The 19414-nt window shown below is 43.6% G+C and overlaps 1 protein-coding gene across 1 annotated transcript in view; it reads left to right on the top strand.

Moving 5' to 3' along the window:
• The window catches only part of GPRIN3 (GPRIN family member 3), a 66664-nt gene extending 47819 nt beyond the window's left edge, over positions 1-18845 (top strand). The window contains exon 2 of the mRNA XM_048847286.2: positions 4325-18845. Within this exon, the coding sequence (XP_048703243.2) occupies positions 4436-6871 (2436 nt within the window). The 5' untranslated portion in view covers positions 4325-4435 and the 3' untranslated portion in view covers positions 6872-18845. The remainder of the gene's footprint in view (positions 1-4324) is intronic.
• The last annotated feature ends 569 nt before the right edge of the window (positions 18846-19414 follow it).

The raw sequence follows: 19414 nt of genomic DNA, 5'->3' as shown, positions 1-19414 counted from the left end.
CAAACTGATCCTTCTGCCAAGTTTCCTCTAGTGTGTGTATGTGAACATCCAGTAGGCAAATACATAAGGGTTAGGAGATGAGAAATATTTATACAAGTTAGGAAAGAGCTCAAATTCACGTGGAAGTCTGCAGAAGAGCTACAAGTGAGGTATACCCAACAAGCAAAAATATTTATACAAGCTGCCAACATTTTATTTTATGTAATATTCTACAGAGTTTACTTTCCAGTGTCCAGAAGTACGCATCTGCATATGTGTGGTCCATCCCTCATTAACTAAGGGGCAGTTTCTATGGCCATTTTACGATCAGTACCAACAGAAGCGTGAATTGCCAGTAGCATTTGGCAGGATGGACCAAACTCTCAGAAAATTATTTGGGAAAAATAAGTGAATAATTCAGTCATATGAACACACCAGGGACCAGATTATTCTCTCCACAACACAGGGGACAGGGAACTCCTTGTGAATCCCTGATCATCCACTGCTCTTCTCTGGATTCCTATTTCAGAGCTTGTGCTCCACTCAAGCGCCCTAATGCGTGTCCTGATAAGAGAGAACAACGGAGTATATGTAATATATCTGGTTGCCGTTTTTTAGATACTATATCAATTTTAAAAAATAACTTATCCTGACTCTTGGAAGCCATGGCTGTGGGATCATGTCTCACTAGTGAGACTTTTATTGCTTCAGCCGGTAGGTGATGGGTACGTTTTTGAAGCCCTGTGTCAAAAAAATGAGATATTACATCCAAGTGTAACTCCTTTGGAATAGACAAAATGTACATGAGGTCAGACTAGATGATCGTGATGGTCCCTTCTGGCTTTACAGGCTGTGAGACTTGCTCAGTTTTTCCCAAGAAGGTGTGGGTTAAAGCAGTTCCTAAAAGAATGGCCCTCCCGACCCCAGCGCCTCCAGTGGGCAGGTTTAAAAAGTAGGGATCCAAATCTCAGCAGGTTAGTTTTCGATAACATGCCATGTCCCCAAAGTTTTGTATCTAAGCATTGCCTGTCACTGAAAAGAGTTTTCTCTCTCTCCTTCCTTCCACCAGCAAGTCACCTAACAAAATCTCTGACGACCAGAAAGGAGTGGTCCTGATTCTGATCTGACTCCACCAGCTTTACTCTGTTGTGACTCCATTACTCTAGTGTCAAAGGAGAATCAAGCCCAATGGGTGAAGCCTGTCTGGTGTGCTAATGATCAAATCATGAGGGAGGACTGCTTAAATCCAGCCTTTTCTTCGTTAATTTTCACTGGGTCTGCGAGAGGAGCTGGCAAGTACATTTGCTTGCTTCATAGATCAATTGATAGACCTAGGGAGCACAATCCTGCTCTCCAGAGTCTCTAACTCTCCTAGCCAGACTCACATACACTCTGTAGCAATCAAGGCATTGAACACCACCAGGGGGACTCCCCTTTAGCAAGACTAGGGAGTTCTCCCAGCCCTCATCAGTGTAATGTGAGGGCAGGTTCTTCACCTGCTCAGCTGGAGAAGAGCTGTAAAAGGTCCTGGGTTGTAGTTTTGCTGTGCTCTTTCCGTCTCATACAGATCTGTTCCTGAGGTCAGCCAGGGAATATTGCATGCAGATAAACCTGGAATTTCCATGTTGCCCACACAGACCTGCATCCGATATTTATGCTGAAACTTATTGTCATGAGATGTAGATTTTTACAAAGGTTTTGGAGATCCCCTGCAACCATCGTGAGATCAGGGACCATGTTGATGTCAGTTTTATCTGCCACTGACTCCCTTGATATTGATCATATTTGGAAGGGGAAGGAGGAGGGAAACAAGAAAATTGGAACAGGAGCCACCAAACCTGCCCATTCCCCAGTGCACAGCCACGAAGGACGATTACTGGTGTCTAAAGGTGGGATAACTTTCATTGTGTGCACAGTGATGGCTACTGGCTTTACGTCAACTGAGAAATGAGGACTTGTGGCCTCACGCAAGGAGTTTTTTTGGCTTATTTTATATAAACTCCCCACTTCCTGCTCAGCTCATCAGAAGTTGTACTTGGAGCAATTTGGTTTGTGAATTTGTATGGGATACCGCAGCAAGATTCCTGTTAAGAAGTTCAATAGCCAGTGGGACCAATAGCCATGGTATTTTAGGGCTGGCTTAGCCCTGGACATTTTTGGTTGGGTAGAGCCCAAAGGCACGCCATATTAGAGATACAGAGTTAAAACGATAAATTATGAATATCTGGAGGACATCAAGTTAATGAATTCGTAATGCGTCACCATGTTTTCCTGTGTGCAAAACTAGGTTTGCTGTATTCATTTTGATTTAGTTTCCATTAAACCCTGGGGCCTGCTTCTCCTCTCACTCTCAATGCACTGCATCTCAGGGGGAGTTTTACTGAAGTCAGTGGCAGAGTTTCACTCACGCAAGTCTGGTGTACAATGAGGGGAGAATGAGACCTTTTGTTGAAAAGGGCACTGCTGGCATCAGTATCAGTATCCCCACTTTACAGATGGCAAAATTGAGTCCCAGAGTGGTGGTATGACTTGCCCAAGGTCACCTAGCAGGCCAGTGACAGAGATGGAAATATAGAACCCAGTTTCCTGAGTCCCAGTCTAGCACTCCACTGGCAATGGAGATGTGGGAGGGGCTTTGAAATGAAAGCCTTCTGGGGGAGACAGACAACCTACAACGTAAAAGAACAAGGCAGGGATTTTCCCAAGTGCTACCATTGATCTAGCTCTGCTTCCATTGTCGTCAATAAGAATGTTACCAGTGAATTCAGTGAGAGCAAAGTTTTGACCAACACTGAGCTCTTTTGAGAATTCCACTCTAAAAGCACATTTTAAAATGTATTCCGAGTTCAAAATGAGAGTTACCCTGAGGTTCAGATAATTCTGCTCCCTCTGTTTCAAATTCCCCCCTGCTGTTTCATCTGGAAAGGGTATTCTTCTTGATATCCTGTTCTGTGGTGGTACTGAGTTTAGCTATGTTTCACTGGACAAATGGCTACTCTTCAGCAGTGAGCAAACAGATGTGTATACAGGATCTACCTGTAGTTCGTAAATCAGTTAATACATTGTGTCAAGAATGCTTCTAGAAGATTATAAATGCAGAATTGTTTTCCTTTATGAACATAAGTATACACAGTACTTCCAGTAGCACAGCCAGAATCAGTTCTGGTGTTTTTCTTAACATTAGTCCACAGTATTTCATTCAGCAGTTCATTTTAGCAACCAGGTTTTACTTCACAAATATTAGTCTGAAGGCATAGACGCCAACTTCTCATGGTGCCGGTGGGTGCTCGTGCCCCCCAGCTCCACCCCCATTCCAATCCCTTCCCCCAAAGTCCCCACCCAAACTCCGCCGCCTCCCCTGAGCATACCGCGTTTCCCCTCCTCCCCGCTCCCTCCCAGCAATTGCCACGCGAAACAGCTGTTCCACGGCGGCAAGCACTGGGAGGGAGGGGGAAAAAAGCAGGCACGCTCACGGAGGAGGTGGAGGCGCAGGTGAGCTGGGGTAGGGCAGGGAGCTGCCGGTGGGTGCAGAGCACCCACCAATTTTTCTCCGTGGGCGCTCCAGCGCCTATGTCTGAAGGTACTAGAAACTTGACACAGAGACCTGTCTATCTTCAATAATTCTATTGCAATATAAAGCACCTCACAATCTTTAGTGTATTGGTCCTCCACAAGTCGGTGAAGTTAGAGAAGTATTAACCCCATTTTACAGATGGGGAACCAAGGCACACAGAGAGACTTAATGACTTGCTCAGGGTCACATGGGAAGTGTGACGCATAACAGGAATTTGAACCTGGATTTCCCATGTCCCAGGCTAGCCTCCTCACCATGGGATCAAACTTCCTTTCTGCAGGTTCTTGTATCTCTAGCTTTGCATTACTTAACGTTATTTATTGAATTCTGACGGCAGAATATTTTCCACAAAGCATCCACCCAGATCCCACTTCCCCCTTTTTTTTTTTTAATAGCTTTAGGTGCAAGGTCAATCACATGACTAAATCAGTGCACAACATTCTTATTCTTTTCCATAAAATAGTCAACAACCAGGGCAGATTTTGATGCATTTGTAGCTAACGGCTACCTCTGCTTCTCGATCCTACCTTGGAAATAATTGTATGGAAAAATATTTGAAATTCAAATACTTTTTATTCTGCAAGTGAAAAATTACTTAGGGGGAGATTTTCCAAGGCACAAAGGGGAGTTAGGAGCCCAACTCCCATTGACTCAGTGCGAGTCAAGCGCCTGACAGCCCTTTGTGCCTTTGAACATCTCCCTTAAATATTAAAAAGTATTTTCCCTGCTTAAATCCGATTGCTGTTAACGCTGTGTTTCCTTCTTTAACAGATTGGCTCTAAGGGAAAGTTGTTCCTGACCACATTCCCCTTGATACAAACACTCCTCTGCAAGAGTATTGCTGGAAGAAGCTGACTGCAAGCTACAGCTCAGAGAAATTCCATGGGGACGGTACCGGATCCTCTGAGGTCTTCCCAACTTTTGTTGGTTGCCGCTTCTGAAGAGAGAGATTGCCTGGGAGATCCGCAATCCACTAAGCACCAGCACAAACAAGCAAGCATAGAGAGGAGCAGTAATGGCATTTCTTATACCAAGGCTGAATCTGCTGGAGTTTGCTTGTTTGACCTGAACTGTACTGTAGTTTCCAACATCCAAAGGGATGAGCACCTCTACGGGGATGATACTAGCCAGCAAGACATGTTTTTGCCTGGGTCCTTCAGCCAAGCTGAAGAAGTGCCTCCTGCATGTACCAAGTCGGCCAGTAACTCGGAGCAAACGGGCAGCCGTGACGCCACAGTGCAAACACAGGTTGTAGCAAAAACCTCTGCAGCTGGACATGCAACAGATATGATGCCAACTACCCACAATTCCAACCAGCTTATACAAAGCGACCTACCAAGGATAAGGTCACTGGCACAAGTTGATGACTGTGCAGTGAAGGTCTGTGGGATGAATGATCCAGCGGAACTTCAGGAGTTAAATTATCCATCCCTAGACAACACTATCAAGGGTAGTGAGTCCTGTCACCATTCTTCTCAGGCAAATACCCTGCAAAGAATAGACATGGAAAAAGAGAAAGCAGTGGAAATAACTGACCCTGGCTTCTCTCCGGCAGCCACTGCAGTGAGGGACTTCAAAGCTATTCCTTGTCTGGGGATCAGGCCGCAGGTTTATTCAGAAGCAGAGATAAGGGATGCAAGTGATGTGAAATCCTGTCCCACTTTTAGGACTGCACTTGCGCAGAGCAATAAGGCTTTGCCACAATCCAGCCTTGAGGGGACACAGCCCTTGTGCGAGGCAGAGAAAACAGGACCAGTGCTGCCCCAGCTCTCCAGGTTCAGAGAAGTAGGTACAATGACAGTCCAGCCTGAGAGCACATCTTTAACTCGGGAGGCAGTAATCAGGACATGGCGTGATGCTGAGGTTCAGGCAGTGGCCAGTATGGAGAGCAAATCCGCTTCCACCAGCCCAAGTATCCTTGCTGCATTCCTCAAGGGGAATCCTCCTTCAGAGGCAAAGGAGCAGTTGCACATCATTTATCAGAGTGGTGGTGGGCAGAACCAGTCAGAACTTGTTGACAACTTTGTATCACTCCAAAAGCCAGCCTGGTGTCCTGATATCATGCCAGAAGGGTACGCTCTGACAGCTGCGATGGATCCAGTGAAAGCTCAGCCTGCCCAACTGCAAAAGCATCAAGGAGACCCACCTGACACCATCTGTCCAGTGCTGGCAGGTAGCATAACACCTGCCTGTCCATGCCCCCAAGGAGCCGGGAACACCCAAGGAACGCCGGCTGATAGGGCAGAAACCCAAGGAGCCTGCTTGGCCAGAGACAGCACGGACATTCCTCCACTGCCATCAGACGCTGCAGTCTTACTGAAGGCAAAACCTGTGTACCAGATTACGGTTAACACCAGTAATCAACCTGCAGCACCTCAGCAGTCTGGAGATGGTGAACCCCACCCATCTCCATTTACAGCCGTCCCTGAAACAAGCAACAACTTTCTGCACCAAGTCAGTGATTCAGAAAGTAACCAGTCACCTGGACACGGACACGGTAGTGTACCCCATGGAACTGAGCAGACAGAGACCCTGTGCAGCGCAGCTGGTAGCAGCACTGGTAGGAAACCTTGGCAGTTCCCGCGTGTTGATGAAGTGCAAATCAGTCCGGTTAATGTCAAAACCGAGAGAAAGCCAAAGAAGGAAGAAAAGTTCATGTTGCTTGAGGCTAAAGGAGGAGTTAACATCGGCACTGGAGCTGCTGCTGGCTCTGCGAAGGTATATGCACCACGTACGGTTAAAACGGAGCAGGACAAGATGTTGGAAAAAACTAATCAGGCAAAGAAGTCCAGCAGCCCGAGTCTGCAAGCTGGATTGACACCTGAGTTGAATATGAATTCTACCCACGACACCCATAGGCTGGGGACCCCAAAAGCTCCACCATGTCAAATTAGCAAGGCCAGTGAAACCAGGAAGGAACCAACAGCTGTTCCTGCCTCTGCTCCACGACTGCCACATCTTGGGGAAAAGAAGAAAAAGCCCACTGTGGCCACGGAGGCCAAAGTACAGGTGCAGCAATCCAAGCACGTCAGAGATGTTGTGTGGGATGAACAAGGCATGACATGGGAGGTATATGGTGCTTCGCTAGACCCAGAGTCACTGGGGATCGCTATCCAAAATCACTTACAAAGACAAATACGAGAACATGAGAAACTGATCAAGGCACAAAGCACCCAGAACCGGAAATCGATTTCCTCGGATACATCTTCAAATAAGAAACTTAAAGGGAGGCAGCATAATGTGTTCCAGTCCATGTTGCAGAACTTTAGGCGACCTAACTGCTGTGTCCGACCTGCTCCTTCTTCTGTGTTAGACTGATAGGGGTTTGTGTGTCCACAGGTACAACCCCCTCTCCCCAAAGGTGGAAATAAACCCCACTGCTCAGTTGTATTATCTGGGATTATAATGCAGTGACCGTGGAAATTCTTACTGGAAATTTTCAGAATAGTCACTCCATTGTCCCTTGATGAGGTATCACCCCTTTGTTATTTCCATAGTAGACCCTCACCCAGTCTACTGTCAAATGAAAAGCAAGGCACTTTGCAAAAGCACAATTTTAAATTGCCAACTGACTGCAGTGAGAATGGGATCTCCTGACAAGACATGAGGCAGAGAGAAGAATCGTATAAGTGTTTATAAAAAGTCATTTTTTGTTGTATCACAAGGACTAGCATAAGGTGTGGTGGTGATTGTTCTTTTTAATTAAACTAACCTTAAATAGCTGTAAACACACACATACTCTCCAATACTAACAAATACAAATTGCTTTAAAAAAAATCTGCATTGAGTTAAGTGCATGAAAGGAATAAGGGGTTAAAAGCTTTGAGTGGTAACATATAAAAGGGGAATTTTCAAAAGACACCAAAGTAGGTAAGTGTTCATCTCCCCTTGAAATATAACAACATTTGGTTTCCTAGCACCATTAGGCTTCTTAGGAAATCCCAGCATTAACTAATAAAAGATGTAACTGTTGATGAGGGGACTCACTAGAGCTAGCCATTAAAATTCAGAAGTAGAGAAGTAATTATGAGGAATGCTCTGTAGTCCTTTTAGAATTCTGTTTATTTTAAAAGAAAAGAGCTTTCAGGCATATTCTTTCCAAAGAGAAGAGTGGTGAGCAAATCAAATACGAGCTCTCAGATCATTCTAGCATCCACTGAAACATGTGAGATTCTCTACTTACAATTACTTGCATCTGGTAGCAAGTCACCTTTTAGTGTGATGGTAAATCTTCATTCCAAACTCCAGGGGGAGAGAACTGGCTCAGATTCGGAACATGTAAAAACTGACTTGAGCCCATATTGTCTCTCAAGCCTGCAAGTTGGTAGGAATTCCAAACTGGGAGAGCTTGAAGAATTCACCACAAATGTACAGATAAATTATTGCCCAGTCCTGCGAATCTATGGGAGCGCCTCCTGTGGAGGGCTCGCAGCATTGGGCCCTTAGCCATGAACTTGCAGATTCCAAGTAATTTAATTGTATTGCACTAACATTAATGCAGTTGAGTTTTACACAGATGCTCATGGAAAATGAATTCCAAGCTTGAACACCTAAGTGCTCGTAAGTAACAAATCTTAAAATTACATGCATGAGTACTCGGAAGTAGTAAACTTTATATGCAGTTGGACATGGCTTGTCACTGCAGGGGAGAGGGTACCACCAGACAAAACTAAGCGAGGTATGGAAGGAGTTAAATCAGCCAGCCATGCAGATCTGACTGCACCTTGGCTAGTAGGACCAAGCACAGTCATACATTACTTTTTATAGTAGCGATGAGAAAAAAATATATTTAAAATCCTCACCCAGGTAGTAAATTTTACAGAGGTCTAACTTGTATAGGAACAATGCCTCCAGAAAGGCCTCTGAGGGATCCAGGACAAAAAAAGTTTAAAAAATTGATCTAAAATTTCCCAGGTATTGCCGCTTACCGGTTACCTCTCCCTAAACTGTTACCTGTCCTTGAGAGAGTCAAAGCCTCAGTAACGTTTTCAGACACTTCCTCTTGATCCTAAAAGTGCTGCTCAACTGGACAGAGAGAAGAGCCCCAATTAGCCATCACAGCCCCAAATAAATATTCACAGCCAACTGTTAGCAATCAATCAATAAAGTAAAGAGATAACTATATGCTGAACAAATTCAAACAATTGGAATAAACCTGAGAAAATCCTGATCTATTGCTGCATGTCTACAGTGCACTTAGACAACTGCGGTTGGCCCGTACCAACTGGCTCGGGCTAAGGGACTGTTTAATGACAGTGTCGATGTTTGGGCTCAGGCTGCAGGCCAAGCTCTGGGACCCTCCCACCTCACCAAGTCCTGGAGCCCGGGCTCCAGCCCAAGCCCAAACATCTACACTGCCATTAAACAACTCCTTAGCCCGAGCCCCATGGGACCGAATCAGCAGGCACAGGCCAGCTGCAGGTTTTTAATTGCAGTGTAGACATACCATTGGAGGCTAAATTAGTTGAGTAAAGTATTCACTTGGAATTATTTCAGCTCCAATCTTCATGAGCCAGATTCACAGCAGGTGGAAATTGGCATAATTTCATCCAAGTTAATGGATGTATGCCAGTCTTACACCCTCTAAGGCTTTGGCCCCATGTTTCTTTCAAACAGATGTCTAGTTTAATATATACAGACACAATATACTGTGCATGCAGCATTATTGGAACTAGATAGGAATGTTTCTAGTCATCCTCTGCTATGGTTCAAGGTAGAACAGACTGTAACTAAAATCTGGTACTGGGCCCAGTGCTGCAGTCCTGTTCAAGCAAAACTCCCATTCTGTTTATGAATGTATGATTTATACCACTGTTGTGGCCTGATCCCGCACCCATCATAAGCAGTGGCAAACCAGTGCAGAACCAAGACCTTAGTGAACTGAATACCAAAACTCAAAGGTAGCAAGTACTTTCCACAAAATACGGGGCTACTATCCGAAATACAATGGTGACTCAAGGTGACAGCTCTGCTCTTGTCATAGTGCAGTGTAATTCATGTCATGCATGTACTTACACTGTGATGTGCAGAATAACTAGTGCAACACAATGATCTATATGTACATGTACTGCAACCTATTTCACGTCATGTAAATGCACATACTGAAATCATGCAGGATAACAAACTTCAGGGCCCAAATACTCCACTGGCATAAATTGGAGCAGGTCCATTGAAGTCAATGAAACTTTGCCATTTGCACTAGCTTAACGATCTGACCCTTTTGTATAAATGATCACAGGGTAATAGTCTTGTGTGTTACAGACGCTCAGGGTGACCACATAACTTGTGAGAAGTTTGGTGAGGCCGAGTTGCAGGATCATTCCAAATGAGTGAAAAGAAATGAAAAGGAGTACTTGTGGCTAGTCTCTAAGGTTCCACAAGTACTCCTTTTCTTTTTGCAAATACAGACTAACACGGCTGCTACTCTGAAACCTGAAAAGAAAAGGTTTATTCTGCTCTTCATTGGGATGTCCCCTGAGGGGAAAGTGGTTGTTTTTTAAGTTTTATTTTGTGATTTGTAAAGTTTTTGCATTTTGATCCTGGCTGAGTTTTGGGGCTCAAGCAGCTAGCTGTGGCAGTGGACTTTAGCCAGCAGGATGTCTTATCCTAGTCTTGCTGTTTGTTTGCCTTTCTGCAAAGCAAGCCGCTTTGACATGATCTTAATACACTGATGATAGAAGGAGTGCATCATTTGTAATAAGCTGTGGTTCTGCAATCCGCTGCCTTTTTAACCCTGAAAATAACAGCCCAATTAAAAAACCATGAATTCTGATGCATTGCAATTAGAGAGCAAAGCTGTTACCTTGCGTCACTGTTACGTTTTGTAGGTTATCTGCATTTTTAGTGGAAAGTGTTTTCCCACCTTCAGTTTTGGCATTGAGGCTCACCCAGGGCCTGATGCAAAAACCCGTGAAGTCAATGGAAAGATTCCTAGTGACATCAGTGTGCTTTGGATCAGGCCTCAGGTGAGTTGTATGACTGATACATATTGAGTGTAGCATCCTGTGAGAGGAAAGGTATTAAGTACTTTGTCATATATCTCTCCTGAATAAGAGCTTTCTCACTAAGAAAGGTGTATCTGCTTCCGAGTGCAGCTTTCCATATTTATCAGATGCTATTTTGGGTGTTCCTTGACCCCTCCCCCACTTTTCATTTTACATGTTGGGGCTAGCACAGGAAGGCTCAGTACCTTTAACAGAAGTCTGATGACTCTGCCTTTGATTTAAAACTCCTGAAGATAAGAGTGGAGATCCAAGCTGAGACACTGTCAATTTGGAGAAGAAGTGACCTAAACAGACATGGCTTTTGAGCACAAAACAAGAAGTGAGAGAGGAAGAAATAGATTTTTACTGGCATTTAATTTTTTTTTCAGCTGTGCGCACTGACAATAAGTGGAGTGTGCATACAGGCAACATGGAATGATGCTTACCTAGACTTACCCCTGGCTAATGAGAGTGCACGATCACTCGCGCTACAATATTTTAGCCAAGATTTTCAAAAGTAGCTGGTGGGTCTCGGTGCCCAACTTGAGTCAGTGTAAAGGGAGCTGATTCTCAGAAAGGGCTGAGCAGCTGCCTTGTGTAAATCACCTTGGAAAATCTTGGACTTGGTCTTTAATGACACACACTAATATTTTGAGGTTAAAAGAGGCCATGCAGCTCATCTGGATCTATTTGCCCATCTGTCTAGTGTATATACACTGTCTTGATTTTCTTCCTGACTTCTTGTTTAAATCTTTGTTTTTCCAATAGGTTCACAGTTCTGTTGCTGCCTTTCATTAAGGCCATTCCATTTAATTATCCTGTGTATAGGTCACGTTTTACATGGCATGCATTATAATCCCTCATATTGTAAATTTGAAATCATTACCATGCAGCAGCAGAAGCCTTTGAGACAGTCTTTACTGTGTTTATAATATTAGAGTAGTAGTAAATAGCATCTGCTAATAAATGGTAGCAAAGTGACTATTTCCCCAAAAGCGTGATATACAATAGTGTTTCCAGTGTATGTTTCCACATTTGTAAGATTAGCAATATTCTCCAAGCTTGAGCATTTATTTCCCACTAATTTTCCTACACTGTCCACTACCGTCTGTGGGATATTTGGGGGAAATTGATGTGATTTGTAGAAAATCCTGTCTTCAGCACTGTGTGGCTTTGTCGCTTTGGTTTTTGCACTTCCGCCGAGGACGACTGTTAAATAGGAATTATTTTGCTTCCACCAAAGACTGATCAGGAATGGTGATGGTCATTTATTCCTGTCTGCAATGCCACATACCTTCTTATACTGTAGATCGTGTTATACTTCCCAAATGTAAATGTACTGCAATGCTCTTCTCAAAAACAGCCCTGAGTAATTACCTTTTCATTGATGGAACCAAAATTTGTGGGTATGTCCACTTTGGGGCCCTTTTCATCCCCAAAGGGGACTTAAATCCCATAAAGCTTATATAATATAATATATTTTAGCTTAGTTTAATTAAAGTTATTATTTCTAAGCTCAGTACTGAATTGATTCTTAACTTTCCTTTTGGCATATTTTCAGGCTTACAATACATTAATTCCATTCCTCCACCCTGTCATGTCACATTACTTTAAGTGGCCTCCAATCTTACTACTGAACTTGGGCTGACACATATAGGGATTCTTCCTATGTACGTCTGTCAAGGACATACTTTTTGTTTCTTTCTATCCCCTCCTAGCATTGTGAATTTCATGTGGATTTTTACGTGGAATTAAATGTGGGCAGTATTGTTTGGTAAGGCGAGTTGACAAGTTTGGCGTCTCTTACCACGTTTGTGTCTGTGTTGGCACCAAAGAAGTTCCCAATATTTGCTGCAGTGTTGTTGTTTCATGTTCAGGTTTAAGCCTTTTGTGCTGTTTGTTCTTGTGACTTCAGCTCAATTCTGCTCGCACCCTCATCAGCTGTAGCCATGCCTGATGCCCTGTGAAGTGATGTCAATTGAGGAGCCTTTTGTCCCTTCCTCTATTATTCCCCGTGTTATAAACTTTTGTGATTCATTCTAGTCTGAATTGTCCCTGTATGAACTTGTTAATAGGAGCATATACATGTATGATTCAGAGTGTCCTGGGGGCGAACTGTGGCTATGGATATTTACAGAGTTCCATGGACTTCATCCTGCAGCCCACTCCCAAAAAATATTTTGAAAATCTGGGCTCAGTTTGCTCAATTTAGACCAAAATTTGCTTGACGCTTAATGATGGAGGATGAACACGTAGATGAACTGAGTAAAAAAATTGTTTTGCTTCATGAGGAATCGGCAAGATCTGTCTTAATTCCCTGCAGCTGTTTCTAGTTGTAACATTCACTAGCCTATCCATCCCTCATCACAACTAAACAACCTCTCTCGAAGTAAAGTATCGCCAATACATTTATAAACTGAAACTAAAAAAGTGAGACTGCCAGGCGGCTGCGTCCAAAAGACTGCTCAGGCATCAGCGGAAAGACTGAGATGGTCAGCAGAGCATGACAACAGAATGATCCTTAAAAACGTTGTTTAATGCTAATCTCAGAAATGTCTGTGAAACTGTACGTGGGCACAACCGCCTGCTGAAATGCATTTGAAGCCAAGCAATAATGTGTCCAAAAGAGTCAATAAACACCAGCACAGCTCATGTAAACTAGTCTATATTTTTACTTTGCTCTACTAGGGCAGAATTTAAGCAACTTGATAACTAAATGCCAGGTTAGAGCTTTCTCCTGCGTAAGCTATCTAGACAACCATGTTTAAAATGAACCTTGTTGGAGCTACTGGAGATTTCATCATCAACAAAAGGAACCTTATGCTTGGGGCAGCACTGACCTGTCATGGAGCTTAGCAAGGAATATGATTATGTAGCCATCCTCCCACTGGCTGGGAAAACTTGTTCTTGGTTTCAGCCATGTTGGTGTCAAAATCAGAAGTGTGTAATCAGCCTGGTGGGATGAAAGAAAATACTGAAAAAAGTCCTGTTTGCCTTCACACACGCTCCCTGCACTCCTCTTGCCCTGTGACCCAAAACCACACTGCAGCAGTTAAATGGTTAATAATATGAAGGAATACTATACAGAATGGTGAAAAGAAGGTCCACATGTAAAGTGAAACTGAACGACATATGTCTTTCCTATGGGTAAAAATGTCTGAAAAGCCCCAGGTTTCGAAACAGAAGGTAGAGTAACAGATTGAAGCAACCCTTGTATTTAATTTGCTGTAGGAAAAAGAAAATGTGGAAACCAGTCAGAGGAAAGGGAACAAGTTCCATGTTGGTGTATCTCTTGGAAAGTTATAAGTGGCCAGATAGATTTGGGATAAGTGGAGTTCATCGAAATAGAAAAGTTGTTTCCATCTTGACCTCAGGAACACTATATTTTTCTAGATTGGGAGCCTGAGCCAGTTTTTAGGATCCATGAAACATAAAGCCAAGGGGAACCCCCCGACTCAGGCAATTTGCAGGATAGTCCCAAACATCTGTGGAGTCTGCTGTTGTCTGAGGTCATTGATCTGGGTTCTGTTAGCTTTGCATTGGCTTGGGCAGAGCCAATAGATTGAAGATCTGTGTGCTTTCTGCTAGCCCACTCTGGGAAAAGACCACGTGGGCAGGACTCATTCTGGCAACCAACCTATGAGTGGCAGGTGGAAAGAAATATGACCCTCCCCTCTCTCAAGGAAGGATGATCAACCACCTATTCCTTCCCTCTTATCATAGAAGAGGAGAGAAGGGATGAGAAAAATGAGGGAGAGGGAGCAAAAAGGAGGAGAAATTGAGTGATAGGGGCTTTACTAGGGGCTCCCCAAATCCTGTATCCAGGAACACACTGGTTCACTTTATTTTTTGCAATTCTTGCCTTTGGCTTATTCTGAAATAAAGAATCTGTATCTGCAATAGTCCCGGTTATTGTACGTTCCTAGACGTTGATTGTTTTGCTGATGCATATAAATGCTGTTGTGTCATGAAACCTAACTGGTAAAAGTAACTGGCAGCACCGGAGGTGAAAAGTCTCAATCTGTTGTTGGTACCCCTGTTACGCATGGGTCTTGAGAAACAAACCCAAAGTCAAAGTATGTCCTAGGGATGTGGGGAAAGTGAGTGTGCTCTCTGAAGTTATTGTTGTTAGTGTTCTCACTAGCCTTCATATTTAATCTTTTTGAGATTTATTCTACATTATTGTGTGTCATCGGCAACATTAACTATAAATGTACGATAAATGACGACCGATTTAGTGCCTGATCCAAAGCCTATAGAGATCAATAGAAAGACTCCCATTGATTTCCCATTGGCCTTAAATTGGGAAATGTAACAGAGACCACAATATCAGTAGTCCCTTGTTTTAGGACTCAATTTTGCAAGGTGCTGAGAATCTACTGATTGGTGCTGAGCACCCTTAATGTTCCTTGACATCAGTTGGTGTTGAGACCACTCAGCACCTTGGCAGGATCAAGCCCATGGTGAAAAAACAGAAGCGGTATGTTGAAAAGTGCCCCAGAATCTTGTAGTTATTGAATAAACTCCAATCATAAGTGAGAGGAAGGTGATCCAAAGTCAGTTGAAAAGACGGACAAGTCAGGAGTAGTGTAGACAAAATAAAAAAAAGTATAAACACCAGAGTGCTTATTGTTGCCCGTGGTGTGGTAACAAAAGGGGGTAAACTAACAAACTAAACTCTCTAGCAACCAAAATACTGTGTATGGAAGTATCTATATAGGTGTGGTGATGGCTTTGAAATCATAACTGAATGATGGACTTCTTCCCTACGCAGAAAAAAGATTAGTTCACGTTTATATTATCGGTATGTGGGGGAAATATTACAGTACTGTAAACTGTTTCTGACTTTTAAAAAGAGGGGCTTTTTTCTTTCTTACCATATACCAAGGTATGTATAAAAAGTACAAGCACTATCAATATATTGGACTTGAGTCTCCACTGCCTTTCTCCTTGTGTAACCATCTACACCTTTGCAAAGCGAGTGCCAAGTGCCACCCAGTCAGAATGGGTGTTTTACACCCTCTTTGCACATGTGTAAATGAGTACACACAGTGCAAGGCCATCCAGCCCCTTGAGTTTAGGAATAAGGATAGTAGTGTGCCACCTGATATTTCAGTTCAGAGTTTGGAAAGCCACTGAGATCTGAACGAGTCTTTTACATCTCACCTTTCGCTGGTTGGTTTTGTTTTCGTAGGTAATGTATTTGTACTTGTGATCTAGAAAGAAGCCACATTTTTCAAAAATGGGTGCCAAAAGTTATGCTCCTAAGTCTCTCCTTATCCAGGTTAGCAGCTGGCCTTATTTCCAAGTGCTGAGCTCCTGAATCCCTTGGGAGTGAGTGGCAGCTGCAGGTGTTCAGCTGTCTTGAAAATCAGGCGACTTATTACAAAGCTTCAATATAAATTTAAGAGCCTAAATTTAGTTATCCATCTTGACCAGTGTAGGCATTTCAAAGAAAAAGCAAAGGAGTATAGCTGGGCCGAAGATGATCAAACACCCAAAATGAAATAAAAGTCAGCATCAGTTATTTTGAAAGGCAGTGACTAGTTACTTTTCCAAGCAGCTGTTTTCCCCAGTGTTTTGTACTGTATCTTAAGTCAGACCCTGGCAAAGAAGGTGCGACAGGTTCCCCCCTGCGCTGCCACATGGAACTGGGGTACCACTGAGCCCTCTGACTCACCAGCCTGGGCTCCCTCTCAGCACCGTGCTGCTGTGACAGGCTATAGACGGCTCCCGGTCCTACACTCTCACCAACATTCAGACAGGCACAGACACTGGCTTTGGCCAGCCAGTGCATGAACCAATAGAGAGGCTGAAGCCAAAATAACCCCCAGCTTTCCAGCCTAGGACCCCAGAACTGGTCCTGCCCTGGTCAAAACCCCTACCAGTAAGAATTTATTACTCAGTTCGCCTCTCGCTCAATGTGGAGAGGAATATGCTTGTGTTAAACCAAGCTGAGATTTTCCCCAGACACTTCAGTCAAGGGCACACTGGTTTAGATTAAAAACACAAAACTTTATTAACTACAAAAAGATAGATTTTTAAGTGATAGCAAACAGATAAAAGCAGATTACCTACTAAATAAACAACACAGACTAAGCCTAAAATACTAGAAAGATTGGCTATGAATTAGCAATTTCTCACCCTGACTGATGATATGAGCAGGCTTGCAGATTCTCAAGGCACAAGCTGCACTTGCTTTGCAGCTTGGGATCTCCACCCCTGTTCCAAGTCCTTTTCCTTGGGAGTTTCTCTTAGGTGTTGAGTTGTGGGGGAATGAAGAACAATAGATAAGGTCACTCCCTGCCTTATATAGCTTTAGCATAGGGCAGGAACCATTTGTTCTAAAAGCAGTTCCCCGCCCAGTTTGTGGAAAAATACAGGCACCCAAAATGGAGTCCAGAGTCACATGGTCTGGTCACATGCCCTTGCAGAGTCATAGCTGCCATTACTGACTGTGGGTGTTTTCCAGAGTAAGCCCATTTAAATACAGATCCATAATCAATGTTCATAACTTCAGATACCAAAATGATACATGCATACAAATGATAATTATATCGTGCAAATAACTTTTCAGTTGACCCCTTATATGACCCATCTTCTGCAAAATGCATCATAATTATGCCATAATCACATCCTAATATTACTATGATGAATATGGGGTGTAGTGTCACGGGTTTGGAGAGTTGGAATTCTATCTTTACCATTCAGGCAGACTTAACAAAGGCAACACTTTTAACAAGTACCAGCCTCACTTGGGAGGAAGTATTTTTGCCTATGGTACTAAGTTTATAACACGTGAGAGAGAGAGTGTGAGTGAGTGTGTGTGTGTGTTTTGGAGAGGGGTCTCACACACACATTGCGTACATACTAACAAAGGATGACATTAAAGTCACGTTAGGCACTGGCTTAACCCCAGAACAGTAAATGGAGGAATTATCAGTGTTAATCTATTGTGATACAGCAGCATCTCCAATAGCAGATACTCATTATCTTAGCATAAATGGGCAATGTCTAATTGTGACTGAAATAATTCTTTTCCATCCCCTGGATATAGAGGGTCCAGAAAACAACAGCATTGGAGTGTTCCTCTCTGCATGGGGGCAGGATGCCAGCATCCATGTGAAACTCTGCTCCTGTGTGGAAGTGGCATCCTTTCTCTCCACAGCAGAGGAGTTGAAGGGCTCAGGAAAGAGCAGGGTGGAGGTTAGTGTATCTGTGACTATGTGGCCAATCAGCTATTTCACACCCCCTTTGGATGTGGTCCATTACTGCCCTGGGGTAGCTGCAGAGCGCTCTGCAGCCTAAGGGCAAGGATGCTGGCCTCGATGGAGATTCCCCGCATCTCGCTGAAAGACAACTAACTGATCTTGGGGTCCAGATCATCAAAGGAGTGTGCAACGGATGAGCCTGCAGAAATGCACGCTGGCTCAGTGCGCCTGCAGAAACCCACATTTGCACATGTAACCTAACCTGTGTGCATAGAAAACTGGTAATTGCAAACATAAGAGCCCATTTTGCACACATTGGTGGAGTTTTGCAACACACCCACGAAACCTCCCCACCCTTTAAAATATTAGGCATTTAATGTCAAACCCTGGAACAAATGATGTATATCATAGGAATGCTGCCAGCAGAGACTCTAGCAGGTGTTGCTACAGAATATTATCCATTATTTACCAAACCCTCCTAAGCAGTTCTGACACAGTAACTTATCCTTTCATTCTGAGATGGTTCTCCCGATAGCTTTTTCCTTTATAAGTAACGAAGGGTTTCAAAGATGCTATATGAAACTCCCAAATTTAGAAGCTATCTTGAAAAACTGCACCTCTATGGAAGAGAAGGATCTGTCCACTTGTGGTACACAAAGCCAACTATAAAATCAAGGGTTAAAGTCTCGGCAGCCCACTGAGGAATTAATGGAATTTGACTCCAAAGATAAATGGAGAGATGGGGGTGAACTTTAAATGCTTGGCCATTCCAAAACGTCATTAGAAAGATGGCCACAAATCTGTTGTCAAAAGATTAGAACCTATTTATGGGCTCCTAATGCTGACTAATGTTCTTGTGGCTTCATTCTTTTTCTAATCAAAATGACTGAATGTGGCGTACTGTACAAAGTAGAGCTAATTCTCGGCGTCAGAATGTACTTCAGCATTAATTTTAGACCTAACATTAGAAACGTGCATGTAAAGACGTTGTTCAGTGATACTAACATTGCATTTAGACCTGGTCGTATCTCTTACGAAACCCTGTTCAGTGTTTTACATCACCTGGTTTCCACAATAAATACAATAAAATGAACAGTCTTAATTACTTTTGGGTCTCTGGGTGTGGGCTGGGAATGTGGAGAAGAAATAGGTTCATAAGAGTCACTGTAAGCCTATGAGTATCTACACGCAACAACAGACGAGTGCTTTCTGAAATTAGGTGTGAAGCTGGCTGCCTAGCAAAGACTAGGGCTGGGGCTGGGGCTGTGATTCCCAGCTTGCATGCATATTCTTGCACTAGTTCTCATCAAACTAGTGCACTAAAAATAGTAGGGTAGCCACAGTCGCCCAGGCAGCAGGGAGCGGTGGCGCAGGCGAACCCCCTTGAGTTCATCCCAATAAGGCCCAGCCAGTTTTGTACCCATGGAGGCTAACCCATGCTACCGCCCATGCTGCTGTGGCTACGCTCCTATTTTTAGCATGCTAGCCCGATGGGAACTAGCCCTAGTACATCTACTTGCGCTGGGAATCGGAGCCCAAGAGTGCTGGAAAACCAACATACTTAGTCCCTTTGGGGGAGGAGAAGAGATTGTAGCCAGCTTTGAGAGAGCTAGTTCAGGTAACAGAAGCTGTACCACCACACCTGCCGTCCTGGCTACATACCTGTT

Source organism: Caretta caretta, chromosome 4 (genome assembly GCF_965140235.1).
Source record: "Caretta caretta isolate rCarCar2 chromosome 4, rCarCar1.hap1, whole genome shotgun sequence".
NCBI classification, from domain to species: domain Eukaryota; kingdom Metazoa; phylum Chordata; order Testudines; family Cheloniidae; genus Caretta; species Caretta caretta.
Note: the sequence above shows the minus strand (reverse complement) of the source record. Positions and strands in the feature narration are given on the sequence as shown.